We start from the raw sequence: 23,427 nt of genomic DNA on the forward strand, positions 1-23,427 counted from the left end.
TGGGATCTCTCTATAATTTTATCCATAATGGCTTTTGAGATGTAAAGATCACCTGTTTTATTTTTATTTTTTAAGGCTATCCGTTGGAGAATTTTATAAAATGTGCTTTTATTTATGTTTTTGCTATATTGAGACCTGTAGTTCTTTATCATTTCTAAAAATATGGTTACAACAAAAAGACCTTAAGCATGGAAGTCTTGACAACTAGCCTTTTTTCTAAAGATCTTACACTTGGGGGGGCATAATTTTATGTGGTTGGGTGAGCTTTTAAAAAGCAACTTTACTGCCAGCTGGAAAACATTTGAATCAGCCCCAAGCGCCACCTGTGCAGCTCCTTAATATCTGTATATTTCCAGAGATTTTTTTTTTCATATTGACTTCTGCCCCCCCCATTGCCCAGTCCTTCCCAGAAGAACACAAAGTGGGAAGAAATGAGACTGGAGGGGCTTTAGCTGTGGGCTTCCTAATTACTGTAAGTGAATATACAGAGACTTCTTGTCGTATAGTCTTGGTAAATAGGGAGTTAGGTGATGTAATATTTGTGCAAGTACAGAACTCTATGTATTTATTCACTCAGCTTTAACATGAAGCCAATTAACCTGAGTTTCTGAAGGAACATAAGAAGGAAAAGTGGATTCATATGGATCTTATAGTGGTTTGTCAGAAAACATATGGCTACTTCATGTATTTTGGGAGATGTGTGTGCTCTTTATAGATGTGTACACTTCATGGGGAACTCTAGACAGTAATGGCTCCTTGGAGTCTGTGTAGTGGTAGCTAACCTGTGGCCCTCCAGGTGTTGTTGGACTCCAACTTCCATTAGCCCCTGCCAGTATGGCCAGTAAGAGGATTGGAGTCATAGTCCATCAAAATCTGGAAAGTGGTAGTTCTCCACCCCCGGGATACATGGTGTATGTGAATGAAAAATTACAAGCACACTCCATGTCATTCTTCATTCAAGCACTCTTGCAAAACTGTAGAACTACCCCGAATACTTTGTCCAATATATACAGCTTAAAAATGTTTCACAAAAAGTGTTTCTCTGTTCATTCTTTTTATTATTCCTACCAAATTTTGTCGTAGTATGGGAGATTCCCAAGCTGTTATTGGTTAAGGATGATGAGAGTGTATTTGCTAGGGTTTTCCTTTAATACTGATGGTGCCTTACATTTGTGAAGTGATGCTTCATGTCATTAAAATTGGCCTAATGTAGTCCAGTTCAATAAAATAAAATAAAATCAGTTTACACATTTCTGAAAGATGGAAATAGGACATGTTTTCCCTCCAGGGGAGCACAGAGGGATTTCATATTTGCATAGATAATTTTATGCTACCTAGTGTGCTTTTACAGTGTTGGAATGTATATAATATAAATTCCTACAGAGGCAGAGTTAGATTAGTGTGGGGAAGAAACCAAATCTTTTGAGAGTAATAAATGCAATATCCACAAGGAGCGGAACCAGATTACTTGGATTTAAGCCAGCCTAGACAAGAAAGGCAATTCCACACTGACTTCAAAAATACTGTGAAATGGTTGATAAGGCAGAGTTTTTCTGTGGAAAAAAGTGATTTTGATAAATTTTGGGACGATCACTTTCATTTTCTGTCCTATTGCCTTGGCCTGTAATTTCCCTTGTCACTCACAAGCAGAGCTGAACTGGGTCAGGGATGATTGTAAGATACACCTTTAAGGTGCAGGAGGCTGTAGCTGGCATTCTTGATGCTTTGCTTAAGGCAACAGCTCATTCTACAGCTACAAAGATATGGATATATAAGGCTGGATATATTTCTTATCAGTTGGTCCTCAGCATTCTAGACACTAGTGCTTCTTGCTTTGTTTACAATTGGCAGGATTTCTTGACTTTCTATCCAACATTTATTGAATTTTGGACTGCTTACATATTTTTGATGCCTTATATCAGAGGTGACTTCATGACAGTAACAAATGAAATTATGTGATTGTGTTCTTTATTTAGTGTAGGATAGGATTTGATAGATGTGACAAGGTTAAATCCACCTTCTGCTTTTGATATGGGGTTCTATCATCACATTATTTATTTATTTGTTTGTTTGTTTAATTTGTATCCCACCCTTCCTCCAAGCAGGAGTCCAGGGCGGCAAACAAAACGCTAAAAATTAATTGACTGTCCCATTTTATATTGCCAGCAACCATGTGAGTCAGTTAAGAGGGTGTGTGTGTGTGTGTGTGTGTGTGTGTGTGTGTGTGTGTGTGTGAGAGAGAGAGAGAGAGAGAGAGAGAGAGAGAGAGGATCTTGCATTCTGCCATGAAGTCACACTAATTGTACTACAGTTCAGTGACCCATCTTATCCTCCAATACTGGAGCAACAGCTGCCATTGGGACTGCTGCATCTTACGGGGAGAAGTGTTTTTGTTTTTTTGAGAGGGGGAAGGAGTTGGACAGCCCCTCATGCCTCAGTGAATTACCACCTTAAGATACCTGCAACATCAGCACAGTGTTATGTTGGCAAATCACTACAATAAAAGTGTTCCTGCTTGTACCATATGAATTATGTATATGATTGAACTTCCCATCAATGAAAATTCAGGTGTAAGAGCAAGCAAGCAGTAACAGCACTGCATAGAAGTTGTGAATCCAAAGTCCTTGGTTCACATTTAATATATTAATTGACTAAACATTGCATGCCTTGTTAAAATAAGTATTAGCTACATCCGCCGAAAGGCATGTCACAGAATCCTTTCCTAAGCTGCCCTAGCCCTGTTTTCTCTTTCCCCCCACTGACAATTGATGGTTCCCATTCCTATTTGTCAATTCCACTTGCTCCAAGGTGCTGTCTCCTAACGCTGCTTTATCTTAAAGAAGAAATAATTCAGGTTTTGTTACATTGAGGGTAGCCAGTAATGGTGCCCTTCAGATGTTATTGAATTCCAAATCCCATCATCCCTTACTATTACATGCTTGCTGGGGCTGATGAGAGTTGATGTCCAACATCTGGGGGACTCCATGGAGGACACTGGAGGACAACTGTGTTATATTCATTTGCATGTAGCGTGTTGTGAAGGTCCACCAGGGACTGCCTCACTGCTCCCTTGGCTTCAGCCCTATGTGGATTCAGAATCAGGTCCCCAGTCAACTGAACTGGTTGAGGAAGAAGGGCCAGAAGACAAGCCAAAGGAGGATTAGCTGGGGGGAAACTCACCTGTTGGTAGGGACCCTTTAGAAGCCCATATAAGAAAAAGCAGGAAGGAAGCTGCAGGGAGTCTTCAGCCTGAGAGGGAGAAGAGACTGTCAGAGACCTTGAGGGGCTGGAAGGCTACAGGACGAGGAGTGAGGCCTCAGCATAGCCCCCCCCGGGACTGGGAAAGGACCCTCATGGAGGAAGTGGGGAGTGATGTAACCACCTGTCCCCAATAAAGCTTAAGCAGCAAGGTTGCTCTGGGAGTTGTAATTCTTTTCCCACAGTAAGAGGGAGACCCTGGCCATGGACCCTGGGCCTTTTGATGTTCCCTTACTCATGGATGCCCAACACATGTAATTACAGTATGTGTGTTGCGTGTAGATATTATTCTGGATCCCAGATTTCCCCATGGAAGGGAGAGCAACTTGGCATGGAAAAGGAGATTTTGAATAGACCACTGGCTGCAAGAGAAAGAGTTCCCCTCCCCCTACTGTAATTCTCAAAATTTGGAGCAAATTTCACCAAGAAAACTGTCCTGGGAAAGAGGCATATAAGTTCATGTCATGTAGTTTGATCTTAATCATTCTCAGTTCCATACTCTGAATGTTACAGAGCACAGAAATGTAGCGCAGTAAGACCTAGTCACAAAATTATATATAGTGAAATATTGGGATTGCACCTGTTGTCCTTAAGCCCAGTCTTTGTGCTTTCATCCAAACTGTGAACAGAGCCTAAAGGCACACGTAGTCTCTATGTACAATCAGGGATCTTTTTTTCCCCTTTGGGTAGCATTCCCCCTGAAACATAGGCTCTGTCCACCACTTCACTTGAATGTGTAGAGGTCGAGAATGTGACAAACAAGCACTGTGAAGCTGTATAACATTATTAATTTTGGTGTTTATCCTACTCTGCTTCACTGCTTCTGAATTAACATATTTGGGTTGTGTGATCCAACCCATTATTCATATACAATTCCTGTCCTGGAATTGACTTTGAATTGTGTGAACTAGCACGAAATAAAATCAAAAGTATGTTTAAATCCAGATATCTGAATGCAACCTGCATTTTCCTGGGATAGTTTCTGTGCTCTCAACTGTGCTCTGTAGTATCTCTCATTTCTAACAAATCATTGATCATGTGTGTTTTCACCTCTTACTTCCTTCTTCCCACCTTCAGACATATATGCATGCATACATGTGTGTTTGTGTGTGTGCTTCCTGTACTCATTCCAAACACTCATGATCGGGTAGGATACAAAATATACAGTTAACCAAAGTTCAGGCTTTCCCCCCCTTTTATCTGCAGTTTTACTTCTGTACATATGTCCTTCATGTGACCTTTATTAGTGTGATCTAATGATGGCTACTCCTGTTTATTCCAGCACCTGATTACCAGAATTTCTGGATATACTCCAGGCCATTCAGCAAAATAAGGTTATAGTGTGATTGTTTCTGTGCTTTTATGTATAAAGATGTATCATGAAGAGGAAAAGGTAGAGCACAAAATCTTTAACTGGGTCAATGTTTTGGAATTTACTGGTGTCAATGGGCTAATATGGCACCATAAATAATAAATCTAACTTTTCCTTGAGTGTTGTTAAAGAAGCGAATAATATTGGATTTGCAGTTGGCTACAGTTCTACAGTTTCTGCCAGGAGAAATCTTCTACTCCTGGTATGATGGTTCCCAGAAGTGCTGTACTTATTGAACTTTTATATTATTGATCTACGCCTTGTGTACAGTATTTTCATCTTCACATTTTCTCTTTTTTTCACCCTAGTACTCTATATGGACTGCTATCTGGGTCACATGGAATGTTTTCATTATCTGCTTCTATTTGGAAGTAGGTGGGCTTTCTAAGGTAGGTTTCACATAATTTCTGATTTTGGAGAGGCCAGGACAATGATGTTTTGATAACAACATTTTAGGACTATTTTTTTAAAAAAAAGAAGTACAGAGATGTGAACTTTTGCTGATGGTGTGCCAGTCTGTTTGCTATAGTAAATGTTTGGGCTGCTTCATTTGCTATGTTTGCTGCTGGAGGGTGACATAGAATGAACTTAGATATGAAAATGGTATACAATGATTCCTATGACCATTATCATTGTTGCAGGTGAACTGAGGGTCAAACTAGAAGAGAGGTTAATTGCATGAGTACAATTAATGTCCATGGTTTTTTAATAGAAATTGACATAGCAAAAATATGCACACTGATTACATTCACACAACTGATTGTCTCATTTGGACCTCCCTCTTGTTAGATGCAGTGGCAGTTCATCAAGTATTGCATTGCTTTTTTCAGAATGCTGTTGGTAGGTTGCCTCCTGAATCCACATGCAGGTGGGGTGACTTGGAGCTGACAGGACAGTCTGTCTTCAATTCTTGCTTCCTTCTTTTTAACTATAGTGAAATTTCATCTCCTTCCTCTTGTCTCCAAACATGGTAGTTTTTCTTCTACATCTGAACCACTGAGTAAATCATAAGTGCACAACAATAATCGGAATGACTTCTGCTTTAGAAGTCATTGTGGCTGAGTTTGGCCAAATTGGAGAACAAACGTGCAGGAGAAGTTGGAAATGGCAACATCTTTATTTATTTATTTATTTATATCCCACCTTTTCTCCAAGAACCTCGAGGTGGCTTACATGGGTCTCCCCCTCCTCATTTAATCCCCACAACAACCCTGTGAGGTAGGTTAGGCTGAGAGACAGTGACTGGCCCAAGGTCACCCAGTGAGCTTCATGGCTGAGTGGGGATTCCAACCCTTGTCTCCCAGGTCCTGGTACAACACCCTAACCACTACACCACACTGACTTTCCTTTTCTCCAACAAGGTACAATGTAGTACAACATCCTATTCTTTTGCTAGCTTCCAGTAGCTATGGTGATTGAGCAGATTTGGGGATAACTGTAGTAAAAAAAAATTGTTACACTTTAAAGACTAACAGATTTATTGTCCCATGATCTGAAGGGACCTGATTCAGCAACCTTGCAGAAGCTAAGCAGGTTTGTCGGGTCAGTGCCTGGATGGGAGACCACTTGAGAACCTCTTATATGCCACCTTCAATTCTATTATGTAAGAAAAGTGGGTATATACATAATATAATAAAAATGATACTGTGGCATACATTTTTATGAAGAGGAACCCATTCTGTTAGATCACATTGCAGTGTAGACCCTGTAGATTCAACAGGCATCACAATAGGAATGGGATTGGGACCCTCCAGCCCAAGGAAGCAGCCACCCTGCTTAATTTCACCCAGCCCCTGGGGTCTTTTCAGCACTGAACTGGTGCATAAAGCATCTGCTCAGTGCTGAAGCTGGCCTGCTATGCTGTGGAGGCGCTTAGGAGAAAATGGTACTGCCTGGCCGAAGAAGGTGGCTTGAGGCCCAGCCTCCCAACAGTAGGAGCGAAATCGTGAAAGAACAGATATGGAGGAGGAAGATAAGCAATTGTAGCTCTTGTGGATGTGAAAGATCAGAGTCCAAGATGGGAGGCCCAGAGTCTACAGGACAAGCAAGACTACCTACTGCTGCATCAGGCAGTAGCATACTCATAGCATTCCTTCTCACACAGTGCTGATGACAATGAGTACTATTAGACAAGAGCTCCTGCTTTATCCACTCTGAGGTGCAGGATATGACACCTTCTGCTTCTGCCTCTTAATTCAGCAGCCGTCTTCTCCACTTTGACTACCACTGCACAAGGTGGCAGGAGATAGATGTAGAAGAAAGGGTGGTGGTGGTTAGAAAGGCTCTGTTTATATGAGCAAAAAAGCAAAGGCTTCTATCCCTAACCTGAAAGAGTTTCTTCCTCCCCATTTCCTGCATCTAAAATCCTGTACCCAATTTTTGCCAGATTGCTGGGTGCAATTTGATGCAGCCTTGTTTAGGAGTAAGTTAGTTCTTGGTAAGCATACATAGGGTTAATCTGCTAGCACAGTTAACCTGGAACTACTGGGGGAGGAAAGCAGCAAAAACATACTTCATTAAATAATTTTGAAAATCTTAATATATATGTATTAATGCATAATATATATGTGAGATATATATATCAGAAATATACATAATGCTAGAAGCATGTTGTGTCCAACTCCTTATCTGTCTCCCCCTGCAGAAATAGTTATAGCATTGTTCTTGTTATTCAGATGTGGAAGATATAGGGCAGATACTCATGCTTGAACTGACCTTTTACAGGAAAGGAGTCTGATGAACTGAAGCAAATAATGGTGATGTTAGACAAAATTCTTGGCAAATTTTGAAAATGATCAAATCAATGGGGTCAGATGCCACCCACTCAGATTAGAAACTACTGATCTTTTAACAAATATATGTGACCGATCTCTAAGATCAGCTGCTGTAGTTGAGAACTGCCCCCTGGGCTCCTACTGGAAGGAAGGGCGGGATATAATAATAATAATAATAATGATGATGATGATGATGATGATGATGATGATGATGATGATGTCGATGTCTTTTTTGTGGTCCATTGTATCTGGAAAGCTCTCCTTCAACGCTACATTTCAAATGAAAATATTTGAAATGTGGTGTTGGAGGAGAGCTTTGCGGATACCGTGGACCGCGAAGAAGACAAATAATTGGGTGTTAGAACACATTAAACCAGAACTATCACTAGAATCTAAAATGATGAAACTGAGGTTATTATACTTTGGACACATAATGAGAAGACATGATTCATTAGAAAAGACAATAATGCTGGGAAAAACAGAAGGGAATAGAAAAAGAGGAAGGCCAAAGAAGAGATGGACTGATTCCATAAAGGAAGCCACAGAACTTAGAAGATCTGAACAGGGTGGTTTATAAGAGAAAGCCACAGACCTGAACTTACAAGATCTGAACAGGGTGGTTTATAACATGCTACTGGAGGTCGCCGATTCATATGGTCTCCATCAGTCGTAATTGACTTGAAGGCACACAACAACAACAACAACAACAACAACAACAACAATAAGTGACCAGTGTAGTTTTTAAAAAGGGGTCTTGGGGGTGTGTGGGAAATTATAGGCCAGTTAGTTTAACATCTTCTCTGGGAAAACTGGTAGAAAGCATTATTAAAAATAAAATTACTATGCATATAGAAGAAAAAGTCTTGCTGAAGAAGAATCAGCATGGTTTCTGCAAAGGTAAGTCATATCTCATTAATCTTTAAAGTGTCAAATCTCTAGAGTAGACATTTTGAGAAGAAAAAGCTTGAAAAAGTCTCTCAACAACCATTCCCTGAGTAAGCTTAAGAATCACAGGATAACTGGACAAGTGCTCTCATGGATCACGATAGCTGGGGGTAAGAAGTAGGGTCCCCCAAGAATCAGTAATTAGTTGTGTGGGTCTTTTTTTAACTTGTTCATAAATGACCTGGAGTTAGGGGTAAGGTGGCCAGGTTTTCCTCAGAGTAGTAAAAAAATTGCAAGGAACTCCAAAAGGATCTCTCCAAACTGAATGGGCATTAAAAGGGCAAATGTGGTTCCATGTAAGCAAGTGATACACATTGGAGCAAAAAGTCCAAACCACGTGCATACACTGATTAGGTCTCAAGAGGCAGTGACTTAACCAGGAAAAATATCTTGGCTAGAGTGTATAGCTTGATGAAAATGTTAACCTAGGGTACTGCAGCTGTGAAAAGGCAAATTCCATGTTTGGTATAATTTAGAAAGGGGATGAAAATAAAACTGCCAATATTGTAATACACACCTCAGCTGTCCAGTGTATCTAGCTGTAGTGTCCCATCTTTTGTGTGTACCACCTGGGAGATCCTGATACAAAACCAATGTGTTGGGGACAAAGTTCAGGTGCACATTCCCCTTTTTTATACCAGCATAGTTCAGTTCAGAGGAATGAGAAGGTAATTTGGAAGGATACAAAATGTGATTAACTTTTTATCTATAAAACAAAATGAAATGGACTGCCTTCAAGTCGATTCCGACTTATGGGCGACCCTATGAATAGGGTTTTCATGGTAAGCGGTATTCAGAGGGGGTTTACCATTGCCTTCCTCTGAGAGGCAGTGACTGGCCCAAGGTCCCCAGTGAGCGTCATGGCTGTGTGGGGATTCGAACCCTGGTCTCCCAGGTCGTAGTCCAACACCTTAACCACTAGACCACACTGGCTCTCTCTGTATCTCTAAAGAACAATTAAATCCATGTGATTATGTGAATATTTAAAAGCATGCTGTTGCTTTATCTGAAGTCTTGAATATGTAAATTAAAAATGTGACTCCTCTCCCCCAAGCTGCTTTTACTGGCTAAAGAAATTGACTAGGAAAGTTCATGTGACAATCTGTTGAGTAAATGAGTCTCATTGGAAAAATGTTAATTTGGCCCCTAATATTATAAGTAATCCCCCCCCTTTCCCGTGCTGTTGTGTGGACCTTTTTCTGAAGTTTCATATCTGAAGAATGTTTATTACATGCATGAAACAACCAATATTTTATTGTATTGAACTTCTGTTGGTATAACTTTGCATTCATGGGAAATTCTATGTATTAACCTCTTATTCTTATCCAGATGTGATGCACACATTTATTGCATTCATTTTGTTTATCTGTTTAATTGAATAAACAATAATTTTGTTTGTTTGTCTTTATATGACTTTGGGATGGATCAGACTTGAAGGGGGCTAGTAAAAGTCTCTCTCACATTTAAAGGCATGGCACCTGGCCTTGGGAAGAAGCCCACCCATGCTGTATGTTGAAAGTAATGTGCAACTTATCTCTCTTGTACGATTGTATATCCTACTCACCTGACCTTGAAGGAGCGAGGACTGTGATGATATGGGAAAATTTATTTATTTATTTCCCGACCTTCCTCTCAGTAGGAGCCCAGGGCGGCAAATCGCATGCATGAATCATTTTCTGAGGAAGCAAGAACCTCAGCCCTTTTAGTAGGATTAGTTTCAGAACTTTGGATTCCCCCCCCCCCGCAAACAACTGGTATTCAGAGGTATACAGTTTCTTGCCCTTAAGTCAGTTCTGTGACTGCTGACTGCCCTGTAATAAGATTCCTGTTGCTGCATGAACGGCTTAGCAACATTCACTATGTGAGAATTCCATTTTTGTGTTGCTTCTTCTGTGTGCTTGCTGAAGGCGTAGTGTGGACCACAGGCTTAGATTCCTTTAAAATGGTGTCAGACAAATTAATGGAGGGTAGATCTATCAGTGGCTATCAGCCATGGTAACTAAAATGCATCCATCACATTCAGAGGCAGCATGCCTGTGAAAACCAGTTGCTAGGGGGCAAATGCTAGAATAGTGCTGCTACTTCGTACCCTTCTTGTGGGTTCCCCTGAAGTATCTGTCCGGCTATTGCTTAATTAGAAGGGCCCTGGGTCTGATACAGAAGGGATCTTACGTAATATAGTTAAACATTTGTGCCACTAAAAAGCAGCAACATAGCCATGTAATGTAGTAGCATGATGGCATGGGAAACATAAGCTTGATATGAGCTGGACACATGGGGTGGTATTCAACTTATTCATCCCATCAGCACAGGGATTACCACTAGTGCAACAGGGCTTCCCTTCTGTCTTCCCCCTGTACATACCCATGCCCTCCCCAAATCTGCCTTAAGGAGTTGGGGGAACCCCTACAACAGATTTAGGGGGTATGCAGGGGGAGAAGGGGAAATTCCCATTGCACTAGCGGTAATCCTTGCATCCTCTTTTAGCACTACGTTGGATACAACCCATGCTCTTGAATGATAGCAGAACAAATCTCTGAAAATCTTCAAGCACCAAGTTCAGATGATGGTTTGCAGGAGTGTTGCATTTGTTTGGAGAATGTATCAGCATGAGATGAAAGAGCTCATTGGGCAGCAATGGAGTGAGCTCTTGCGTGTCACTGAATATATATCACCTTTGGTTTTCATGCTCATCTAAGATGTAAAAACTTGTCCATTGCACTAATATGCTTTCTAATCTGACCAATGCATGAACTATGTTTCAAATTCCAGTGGAGACAGAGGTTTATCATCTCTGAATGCAGATGGAGGCAGGAAACATTCTGGTTTACTGGTAGTTTAACTTTGTAACCTGCTCTGGAGTTGTCTTTTGCAATGAACAGCAGGCTACAAATGTTTTAAATATATAAATAAAATTTTAAAATGGTGTGGCATTTTAACACATACAGTATGAAAACAAGCTGTTTGGAGCACCGTTATACAAAAACAGCTTGCTGTCATTATTTCATTACTATAATTTTATTACTATTTCATTAAAATGAAAAAATCACAGATGAGAGCATGCATGTTTTCTAGTTTCTATGCTTGGAGAGTTACAGGGGTATCTCTTACTTTCAGGATGTGTGAGTGCTCAGGGGTAAGGGACCCCCAAAGCTTATTTTAAAACTGCAAACTGCCATCATCTCTGTAGTTTAAATAGGCCTCTGAGACTCCCTTTTGTGCCCAATAAGATAACTCAAAAGATTTGAGTCCCAAGAAGTATGGGTAGTCCGAAATTCTGTAACACAGTCAACCAAAGAGGCATGGGGGTGTGCGGGCAGGGTGAGTGTGAATGAACCTTGGGCACAAAAGTTTTATAATCAAAAAGTAAATGGCTATACCTTTAAAGAAATTAGAGTTTACATGGAATTATAAAAGTAAAAGAGAAGAAGTTGTTCAAAACAAAATATTGTCAAAACGATTAAAATAACCAGGCAAGTTTCTTACACACAGCTGACCTGGTTGGATCTCCTGCTCAGACTTTTCTGTAGTCTTACAGCTTCACTTTAGACCCATAAATCCTGCAGTATTTCATCATAATCTAGTTCATTCTGGATTTTCTAACTATTTTAATCATCATACTTAAATAAATTCAAAAGTTATTTTAATATATTATTTCTGGTCTTGAAGAGTTATAGCTAGTCTGATTGTTTTTTTCTACAGCATATTTTCAGAGTCTGGCTTTTTGACTTTCAAGCTTTAACTTTTAGCCTGACTTTCAAAGTAAAACTTTCATTGCATTGGTTATAAATACCAGAATAACCCGGCCTCCGTCGTCCATGCTCTAGTGACCTTCTGCTTGGACTACTGTTATGTGCTCAGTGTAGGGTTGCCCTTGGAGACTATCTGGAAACTGCAACTAGTGCAGAATGTGGCTACTAGGTTGGTAAGCAGGGCAGACCCATGGGGCCATGTTTCACTGATCCTGAAAGCATGGCACTGGCTGCTGGTGAGTTACCAAGCCTAATTCAGGTGTTAATACTAGCAAACAAAGCACGAAATGGCTTGGAGTCCTAAGGGAGCAACTCCCTCAATATCAATCATGTTGGGTTCTACAGGTGGCAGGGGAGGCCTTGTGGTGGTGCTGCTGGTGGCTGCTGCCCAGTTGGTGTTGACCCATGAGAGGGTCTTCTCGGTGGTGGTTCCCCATTTGTGGAATGGCTTCCCTGGTGAAGTGCATCTGTCTCCCTCATTATTGATTTTCAGGAGAAATTTAAAACATTCCTGTTTACCTAGGCATTTGATGGTTAAGAGATACTGGCCATGGCCACTGTAGAATTACTTTTCAATTATTTTAGATGTTCTAAATATTTTTAAATGTTTTACATGGTTTTTAATTGTTTTAAATATGTCATTTATTTTAAATTGTACTGTTTTAACTCTTAAACCTTTTGTCATTTACCTTCTTTTGGGAAGAAGGGTGGGATATTAATTGAATGAATAAATGTAAAATAAAATAAATGTTACCTTGGAGCAAAAGGCCTTGAGATACCAGAGAAGTTGGTTCTTTCTTCCACAGTGTGGTTGTATGGAGGTGTTAGGTTTTCTTTCAGATGTCCTTTATTATATCTAATAAATGAGATTGTTCTATAGCGTGGCTACCGAAGTAGCAGCAAAGTTCATGATCTTTGTAGCTCAGCTCTTATTTCATATTTTTTAAAACAATGTTTTTCTGAATTTGTAAACGTTGTAAAAAAAACACCACCATCCTGCCAGTGCTGATAAAATACACCATTATTATACCAACCTATCTTGCTGGGAGCGTGTCTGTGGCTGAGAGAGCACAAGTTATTCTTGCAAACTAGCCCCATGTTGTTACAGCCGTTTTGCTACAGGGAGAAGGGAGTTAATGTCATGTATGACAACTCTGAAGTGTAGTTCGTTGTTGTTACCCTGGCATGTTAGTTTTTGGGGGGGGGCATTGGAGGAGGGCTGTGAAGTTGATTGTAGCTGCATTGCTATTAAGGGTTGCAGGGAATGAAGGAAGCCAGGAAAAGAACTGAGGACTTCAGTGGTGGGTGGAAAAACATTGTCTGAATGCAGGGTTTATCCATGGATGGTTAGCAGGTCTGCCTATTGAGAAACAACTGAGCAGTAGACCTGGGGTGCAAGTTTCTCAGAGGCCAGGTATACCCAAATTTCACCACTGCTCAGTCACCAGATCTACCAGAAATGATAGAGCTGTTCTCTGGTGCTAGTTAAAAATCTCTGTGGAGTATCCATGGGAATGGAGGGACAACTCAACACAGAGCTGTTGTTTTTGGATGCAGCTCTGTTTCTCCCTTGCTGTCTAGTGTTTTCCAAACCATCTTTCAGCTCATCCTAAATACTTTTGTAGTCTTTCTTGTTTCCTGATGTATCTTGTCACAAAGATAAACAAAGCATATGTGATACATTTATCTGCTGCTCCTAATGTTCTCATTCAAAGCCTATTTGAATCAAGCCAAATGGCCTTTACAATGACTGCTTTTGGTTCTTGTGTTCTTTAAAATTCGGGTGTCTGTTACCCACTTGTAGAATCCTTGCTTCTTGAGCCTTTGCTTTCATTTGTGACTGGCATTTAAACAAAAGCCTATGGTGCTCCTTTATAATTTCTAGGTTTGTTGTATAATCAACCACATAAGTATGATGAGTGAGTGAGTCCTGAAATGTTTTAAGAATTTTTTATTTATTGACTACAGAAGGAGAAGAGTGTCTAGTATTGAAAGGAAGACTCAAGGTTTCTGAAATCAATGATTCTGAGAATTGCCTAAGTGTTGAATGATATGCATGAATAATTTAGGACTATTTTGTTTAAATGTGCAAAAGTCAAGTTATCCTTGCAGTGTGACACATTATCAATTGCCAGCAATTTCCTATGTTTTTGAAAACCACAAGCAGCAATTTACAGGAAAGATTAGGGTTGTTACTATACAATGTGTGACATTTTCTTGATTTAACCTGTCATTCTGAAAAGCTGTTAACAGAGATCTGGAGTTGGAGAGAGGATATAAACTTTAGTGGAAGACTTTTTCAAGCTGAGCTTCAGCTCTCTCTCTATTTTTTTTTTTTTTTGCTTGTTAAAAGCCAAGCACAGAAGTTGAAGAATGTGTGTATACTGTAGCGCACTGCGTGTGTAGGTGAGACGTGGTATGGATCCAAGAGCCGTTTAGAACAGGAATAAGACAGGCCAGGCAAGTTTCATGTAAGAGTCTTTACTAGGCAAAGACATTAGAGACATCTTCCTCCATTGACAATTCTTCCCCCACACTCGAGTTCCTGCCAGTTCCCAGCTTATCACACTCTCAGCTAGCCAGACCGACCTTGATTGTCTGGAACTCTGTTCTCACAGTTTAACCCTTCTGCTTCAGGTTTCTCTCTCTCTGCTAAAAACCTTATCTGTAAGTCTCATAACCTGCGTCACTGACCAACAGCCCCCACCTGAGACTTGCAGACTTCAAAACATCAAGTTACAATTATTACATTTCTACAACATTAACTTTCATTACAAATACATTTCAGTACATGGATTCTTACAGTTTCTATTTACAGTTTCAGTTCAGTTCAGTTTCTCTTTATTCTTTATTTACACAAGTTTCACAGATTCAAGTTTGCTTTTATTTGAAGATACATTTACATTTCATTCTTCAACACGATACTTCCACATTAGATCCATTGTTTCTTTATCTATAGGCCCCTCTTTTTCCCATTCCTCTGGAATTTCATCTGTTTCATTATTCTGTTGTGTAACATTAAATGCAAATCTCTGAGGAGGTTGACCTTTCGTTTTTTTCTCTGATCTCCTGACATTATCTATTTCCATTTCTTCCTCACTTTCAACTTTAGTTGGACCAGCACTCGTACTTGGCATTTCTGTATCATGTGTTGTTATGTCTTCACCTCTCAGCCTTTTAACAGTACGCTTGCCACCACATATTAAATCTGTTAAAGCAGCTTTTAATGGAATTTGCTGCCCGAAAGGAACATCTGCAGCTTCCTGTCTGTTTTCACTCTCTAAGATCACTGTTTGGCTGTGTCTCCAAGGTTTATCTATCACTTTTATGTTTCTGCTTAACACTACTTGTTGTTTCTCAGGTAACCAAACTCTGTAATATGAATTCTGAAATCCCAAAATGCGTCCTGCTTGAGCTCTTGAGCCTAATTTGCCATGTCTTCTTTGTTTTACTACATGTACCCAGCATTTTGCCCGAAAACGTTCTATGTGTTTCACCCTGGGTTTTCTCCCAGTCAGTTTCTCATAGGGAGACATGCCTATTGTTCTGTGCATTAGGCGGTTCTGAATATAAACAGTGTACAGTATACATTCACCCCAATAAGTGTTATTCATATCAGCATCTGCTAGCATTGCTCTCAATGAATCCTGCAATGACCGGTTCCTCCTCTCTGCCGTGCCGTTGGAGGATGGGCTGAAGGGAGCGGTGAGACTATGAATTATTCCCTTCTTTTCCAAATATGTTTGAAATGAATTACTGGTAAATTCTCCTCTATCTGATCTGATATTTTTGATAACAGCCCCATGTTGTGTCTCTGTTTTCTGTATGAATGCCTTTAATTTCTCTTCTGCGTCACTTTTCTTTTTCAATAAGAACACATGTGTAAATCTGGAAAAATCATCCACAATCACTAAATAAAACCTTGCTCCACCTTTTGAGCACTGAAAAGGACCAGCTAAATCCACATGTATAAGCTGATAGGGTTCTGAAGTCGTGCTTTCACAGCTCTTATTTACTGGCTTCACAGTCATTTTTGTTTTATAACATACCTCACACTCATCCACATGCTCACAGTGTGTTAACTTCAAATCTTGACTATATTTTGGGGTGTTTTGTATCTTTTGGAAATGTCCGTGTGCTAATTTTCTGTGCCATTCATGGACACAATTCTCATGTTTCTCTTTATTTACTGCTATCCAAGCACACATGTCTTTATCAATCTTGCATTCAACTATAAACATTTTGTTCTGTAATTTCCCTTGCATGCATATTTCACCATCTTTTCTCACAAAACATCTATCCCCTTCAAATGTAACTTTACAACCTATTTGAGCCAATTTTCTCACTGATAGAATGTTATATTTTAAACCAGAAATCAATAATACATCTGTTAAAATTCCCAAATTACCCATCTTCAGCGTTCCTCTTGCAGTCGCGTCCTGAGTGGATCCGTCAGCCAGATAAAGCTTCTCCTGCGTCGGCTTTGAAGTGTAAAATAAACTAGAGTCTGTGATTAGGCAATTAGACGCTCCACTGTCAAGAAGCCACTTAGAGTTAATCAGTTTATTGCTTTCCTTAGAAACAAAGTTCACGCTTGCCCTCTGACTTTCAAAGTCTCTGTAATTCCTCTTCTTTAAACAATGTCTCTGTATATGCCCACGTGACCCGCAAAAATAACATGTTTTAGTCTCTTCCCTGCTTCTTTGATTCCGTTGTACAGACACAGTCCCAGCCTCTTTTAAGTCCATTTTCTTGTTTTCTTGTCTCCTACACCACTCTTGTTGAAGTTTCTGTTCCACAAAGTCCAAAGATAGAGTCCCGTCTGGTTGACTTTCAAGACCAGCAACCAGCACGTCCCATTTTTGATCCAATGAAGATAACAGGAGATAAACCATCTGCAAGTCATTATGATGAACGCCTCGATCTTGCAGCTCTGCTTTTAATCTACGAAATTCAGCCAAATGCTCTTCCATAGTCACATCATCAGTAAAACGCATCTGATAAAGCTTCCGTGCCAAACACAGCCTGCTCCCCGCAGTTTGTTGCACGTGTGCAGCTCTTAACTTTTCCCACATCTGATTAGCAGTCGGCTCATTACTCACCAGCAACAGTTGTGAATCTGATAGCCCCAGAGTAATAAAAGCCTTCGCTTTCTCGTCTTTCTTCAGCCACGCTGCTGAAGGAGCTGCCGGAGGGGGTTTTTCCATGACATCATTTAAATCCTCTTTAATCAGTACAGCTCTCATTCTCCACTTCCAGCTGGAGTAATTTACAGCATTCAGTCTCTCCATCGGCATCCCGGATAATAGATTTACAGCCATGTTGCCCACTCTTACTTGCCTCTCACTTGCGCTTTGTTTCTCTCTGCAACTACGCCACTTCACCAGCTCTCGAACCCGCTACAACGCCTCATAATCTGGGCCCATAACCCCTGTAGCGCACTGCGTGTGTAGGTGAGACGTGGTATGGATCCAAGAGCCGTTTAGAACAGGAATAAGACAGGCCAGGCAAGTTTCATGTAAGAGTCTTTACTAGGCAAAGACATTAGAGACATCTTCCTCCATTGACAATTCTTCCCCCACACTCGAGTTCCTGCCAGTTCCCAGCTTATCACACTCTCAGCTAGACACACCGACCTTGATTGTCTGGAACTCTGTTCTCACAGTTTAACCCTTCTGCTTCAGGTTTCTCTCTCTCTGCTAAAAACCTTATCTGTAAGTCTCATAACCTGCGTCACTCATAACCTGCATTTTCAAAGGAAATTGTACATTGTCTCTTTTGGCATTCGTGTGATGTGGTAGTGCATTCTACAGCACAGACATTTTACATCTTATAAGTACGGCTATGTATTTCTTAAATATCACCATTGTTCTAAGGATATGCCAGAAGCATGATCGTAAATGTTGCAGACAGCTGGCACCACACTATTATATACAGTGCTTTTATCTCACTATGGCTTTCTAGAAATAATGCTTAGGGCTTTTTTTTTTAGATATCTAGAACAAACTCCACTTAAGCTGTCTAGTTGTTTTATGTTTAAAGATAGTGGGTGTCAGTAATTATTCTGTAAACTGGATTGTATTCAACAAATTTTATAATGATTTCTCTAGCCAAATTAACTTCCAGACTAAATTCTGGGTTTGGTTTGCCTTGCTTCACACAAATCACTCCACATTCTGTCACCATTTCACCAAGGCAATGTGTTTTTTTTTTGTTTTTGGGTACTGTTTATTACACAGCACAAAATACATACAGCAATGACTTGAGACTACGGCAAAACAAGTTCTAATTGTTATGCACAGAATTCATCTAGTGTCTCATGACTCAATAAATGTTGAACCTTGCAGTTTAATTTTAAGTTGAGCTATTCAGTTTCTGAGGAATAGCATTTTGGTGTCAACATGTCTATATTAATGCTTACATGTAGAAATTAGCAGTGCCCCGTTTTTTCTAACAAAGTCACCTCACATTTCCTGCTTCAGCACTTGGGACAGCTCCTTGAAAGTTAAGACTAAAGCCCAGATTCCACTTCTCCACTGACGTGGAGCCACTAGCTGCCACTGTTAGCCCATTAGTTCAGTACTGTCATATTCTGTGGCCTTGATTTTCCCCTCAAGCGCCACACAGGAAACTATCATTCCTCACTCCAGGACCTTCTAGGTCAGGGATGGGAAACTTGTGTCCCTCCAAGTGTTCCTGGTCTCCAACTCCCATAACCTCTGATCCTTGGCGATACTGGTTGGGGCTAATGGGAGTTGGAGTCTATCAACATCTGAGGGCCACAGATTCCCCATTCCTGACCTCGTCAATAGAAGTGGCTTTGCTGGACTTCTCTAAGTCAGAAGACACTCTCAGTGCAGTCTTTATCACCCCCATGCTACAGGATCTAATGGGTGCAGAATCAGGCAATGACCTGTAAGAGTACAGATAGTTTCTGAGATGGGTGGGCCAACAGCAGGCCCGGAGCAGCTAGCCTTCCAAAGGCCTCTGTACTCTGCTTGAGGCAACAGCTCTCCTTGTGAGTAAGCGAGTGAGTGTTCCAGCCAGCACCTATCAGGGTGCTCTGTCCAGGGTCCTAACAGACTTTGCCTTCCCAAATGTAACTCTGCCTTGCCAATAAGTGCCTTGTTTGCCATCAGCTTTCCCTAAGTCTTGAGCTGTTGAGAAGAATTGATTACAGAAGTGGGCTCCAAAGAGGTAACTGTTTCTCCACTTGATAGTTCCCACATACAAGTGAGCTCTAGCTTGGACTAGAAATTGTGATTATGTTCCAGGCCTGGGACATGAAAGATATTTGTCTATGCATTGTTGACCAGATCATGTGATTCTCACCTGGTAACAAGAGCATTTCTGTGAAATCTAAGGAACAATACAGTAAAATGCATGTGTCTCTCTGTTTTTATAATGTTTCCTTAGATGTTAGAAAGAAGCTAATGAATATGTGCTTCTGCCTCCCTGGAACCCTGTTATGAACTTGTGTCAAGTCCAACTAACTTCACTAATGTTGCTGAAATTATGAATCTATATAGAATATGAACCCTTTCAATGTATTTTTCTCTACTGCAGTATGTATAGTATCCTTGATTTATGAGGCCATTTTTAGTAATGTCATGTTTTATTACCTAACTATGAATTCTGAATCTTTGATGACTGCAATTCCAACCCAGGTAGTAGCTTTCATGTCTGGATATGTAAGCCTAAACATATTTGCATTTTAGAGATTCATTATTCTTGCTGGGTGAAAGTTGTGATATTAAACTATTATTAGTACTTGGTAAACACTGCTTGCAAGTTTTGGGTTTGGATAAATTAACATTTAAGAGCTTTATGCAAGTTAGATAACACTAGACATCTCATTTGTCTCTGTGTCTGTTGTTGAGCCAGGACTCATGTCCAAAATATGCTTTCAAAAGGTATAAAACAATAGCTGATTAGAGTGCTATCCAACACATGTGGAAAGCATTTCCCTCAAATCTAAGTAAGCACAGCCTGTCACTGTGTTGGAACTGAATGCAGGCTTTCTATCATAGTGCCCTTCAGAGAAGCTTGAGCCATGGCATATCTCTTTTAGGGATTAATCAGAATTTATTTCCTTAGAGTTTATATTTAACAAAAAAGGTTTTGGAGGAAATATGGGAGTACAGACAGTGGTTAATATCTGAGGGATAGGCATTGCTTCCTCAGATGCCTGTAGACTTATGACTGCTTCCTGATGGGATGGGGTGGCATATTGGTAGTATAGTTTCCACTACTGAATTGTGACAGTCTTCTGAGGTTGTCCATAAATTTTTTTAATTCAGTTTTATTCAGAAAGTTTATTCAGAAATCTCCTGGTTAACATCTAACATTTGAAAAATATCCAATTTCTGCTGCCTATTCCTATGAATGCTTGAGCACTAACAGTTACTCAGCGATAAATATATATTTTGCAAATGCCTACATGGCTGCCCTTTTTCTTCCATAGCTTTTCTCCATTTTTTCTGTGTCCCCTCATCTATTTGGACTTCTTTTGTATGCTGTCTTTCTTCAGGATTGAAAACATGTGCAGTGTGTGCTTTTGGTGTTTTTAAGGAAAGAAAATGGGGCTGTGGCCGTGCAGTCTCCTTGCAACATCTTCTTCTGCGGCAATGCTTTCCAGTGTGCCAAGTGCCTGCTGTTTTCCTTTATTGGATAAATGCTGCTTTAACACTTGTCTTTAGTGATACCAGCTTATTGTTGTTCTCTTTTTATGTGAAAATTCCCTAAGCTATCCTTTTTTTTTGTACAAGACTTGAGCAGTATTTGATTTCAGTTAGCACAGGAATGAGGGTGTCGATCAAGGCCAAGGAGTTTGTGTCCAAATGACAGTCACAAGGGCCAGAAGGGACTGAATTTGACCCCTGGACTGGAGGTTCCCTGCTTCTGTTTTAATGTATTCTCTAACATCCTTACTCTCTGTTTTATTTTTAAAATAGAACCATGGTGAGATTCAGCATATGGTGTGACATAAACTGAAATAAATGTTACTTATGAGATTTTATGTGCTCACAAAAATGATAATAATTTGACATACAGGAATGTAATGGCACATTCCATCCTGGCAGAAGCAAGGAAGAAAGCCATGTATAAGCAACAGCAAAGAAATTGCCACTACTTTCATCTGGAGTGATATGCTGTTAGATGGTTATCGAGTGCCTTAAAAAGGATATATTTAAGTGACAATCATTCTGAACAGCTGAGTGTTCATTTCATTGTCTTGGCAGTTGCTATGATATTTTACTGCCCCAGACTTTTTTTTAAAAAAAGATCATATGGCCTAGCAGCAATATTTCTACTCTTTGTAATAACTGAAGGGCTATAGGCCTCTTCTAACAACTAACTTGGCATGTGATAGTTATGGATAAACACCCAGCCCATGCCATGTTCCAGCACATTGGATTGAAATGTACATCACTGTGCACTGAACTCACCCCAAATAAAGTTTTAGCACATACATTTGTAGTGATCTGCCAAAAGAAAATCTAGACATTCTTTAGAGTGGAAATGACTAAATCAGATGCAGCTTCTAATTCAGTCTAGTCAATTTCACCACTTCATTGATTTGTACAACACTGGGAGAAAGTTGCATCTGGGATAGGAATTAGCTAGTGTTTTTTCCCTACATGGCAAGGTTCCACCCTATTGTCAGGCTTTACTTTTAATCATCATGTGTTGAACTAGGTATGTACCACATTACAGCTTTCTGTATTCTGGCAAGTACTATTAAAAGATGACTGTGATCGTTTACACTTCAAGCAATGACACATGGAAATGGTCTGCTTTTGGTTATATGTGCCACAGGGAATCTTACTACACTTAAATTTAATGATTAGCACAGCATAGCCAGTAGATACACAGTAAACCAAGCTATAGGGAATTGGGGTGTACCAGGCATTTTCAAGGCCATCTTCTGTCTTTCCTGTACTGGAATACTGCTGTCTTTACAGCCCAAAACTATGTTAATACTTTTTTTTATAATGTCTTACCATTAATAACCAGAGATCTTTGGACTGAAATTAACATTTCTCACAAACTAATCTGAAATGTATCTCTTTAACAATTCCCCTCACTTCTTTGTGGCTGTCTTGGGAATATGATAAAGAGTATTTTTAATAGGAATGTTTAATCTGTTTTAATTTAAACATTGCTCAGATCATGCTGTTGGGTGACTGTTAAATGAAATAAATAATAAATGAACACAGGCATTTATCATACTTAAGTCTTTATTTAGACATTTATACCCTGATGTCCTTTCAGTGTTACTTAGGGAGGCGGACAATAACAAAATTCAAAGCACTCAACAAAAACAAAAACAATATGAAACAGCTGGCTGAAAGAGGAAAGTAAACCACAAGAGCAACAATGAATTAAAACAGCCAGATGTCAAAAACAACACTGCTAGTTTGTCTCAAAGACTTGGATAGCCAAGTCGAGCAGCATAGTGGGCATGCAGCCTTCTTGTTCTGCAATTGGAATCGCCCTGCTTCCCATCTCGACCTGCCGTGCATCAGACAGTAGGAGACCAATCAATTAATGGAGACAAGTTCTTTCAGAAGGGTCCTGTACACCCCACCCTGCTCCGCCCAATTACTGGAAGCTGCTGATAACACCAGTTTCACTTAAAATAATATTAAGCTTTGGACAAACTTTTAGCACGAACCTGCTGTCATTTTGTTGCACTGTGTGTCTTTGGAACTCATATGAGAAAAATGAAAAAAAAATCCCTTGTATGGGGGAGTCGGTGCAGCCATCCTCCTGTAACAACAGTGATCAGCATCTGATTCCATAGAGGGTGGGGATATTGGAAAGAGAATAATGAGCTTGTACCAGACACATCTTTGTCTGTTTATTTTATTATTTGATTTATATCCTGCCCTTCCTCCCAGCAGGAGCCCAGGGTGGCAGTCTGTTGTCAGTGTGTGTATGCTACCGGACAGACCCTTATCCAGTGAATGCACTGGGATGAGGGTTCTACTCGTTGTTTCCAGATTTTTGTTTCTCCAGAGCCTTATATGCCAAACTCTGTCCTCGACTAAGTGAATCCTGTAATTGACAGCTGACAACTGGCTAGGTAAACCTACAAAAGGAAATTCTAACCAAGGAACCTCTTCGGGCTGAGGATGTATCAGGAAATATATTAATAGAATTCCACAGTGGAAAATACAAATACATTTCTTTATTTCTATATTAAAGTTTAGTGTAGACTAGATATACAAGTAACTGGCCTCAGCCAGTACAGAAATTGTGTATATATAGTTGCAGAGAAACTCTGGCCTTAGCCAGTAACTTAACAGTTAAATAGAGGTGT

General features: G+C 40.0%; 1 protein-coding gene across 1 annotated transcript in view; it reads left to right on the forward strand.

Annotated features, from left to right (window-relative positions):
• NKAIN3 (sodium/potassium transporting ATPase interacting 3) overlaps positions 1-23,427 on the forward strand; it is a 332,467-nt gene that overhangs the window by 55,783 nt on the left and 253,257 nt on the right. The window contains exon 3 of the mRNA XM_061599855.1: positions 4,939-5,019. Within this exon, the coding sequence (XP_061455839.1) occupies positions 4,939-5,019 (81 nt within the window). The remainder of the gene's footprint in view (positions 1-4,938; positions 5,020-23,427) is intronic.

The sequence above is a fragment of the Rhineura floridana genome, chromosome 1 (assembly GCF_030035675.1).
Source record: "Rhineura floridana isolate rRhiFlo1 chromosome 1, rRhiFlo1.hap2, whole genome shotgun sequence".
NCBI lineage: Eukaryota > Metazoa > Chordata > Lepidosauria > Squamata > Rhineuridae > Rhineura > Rhineura floridana.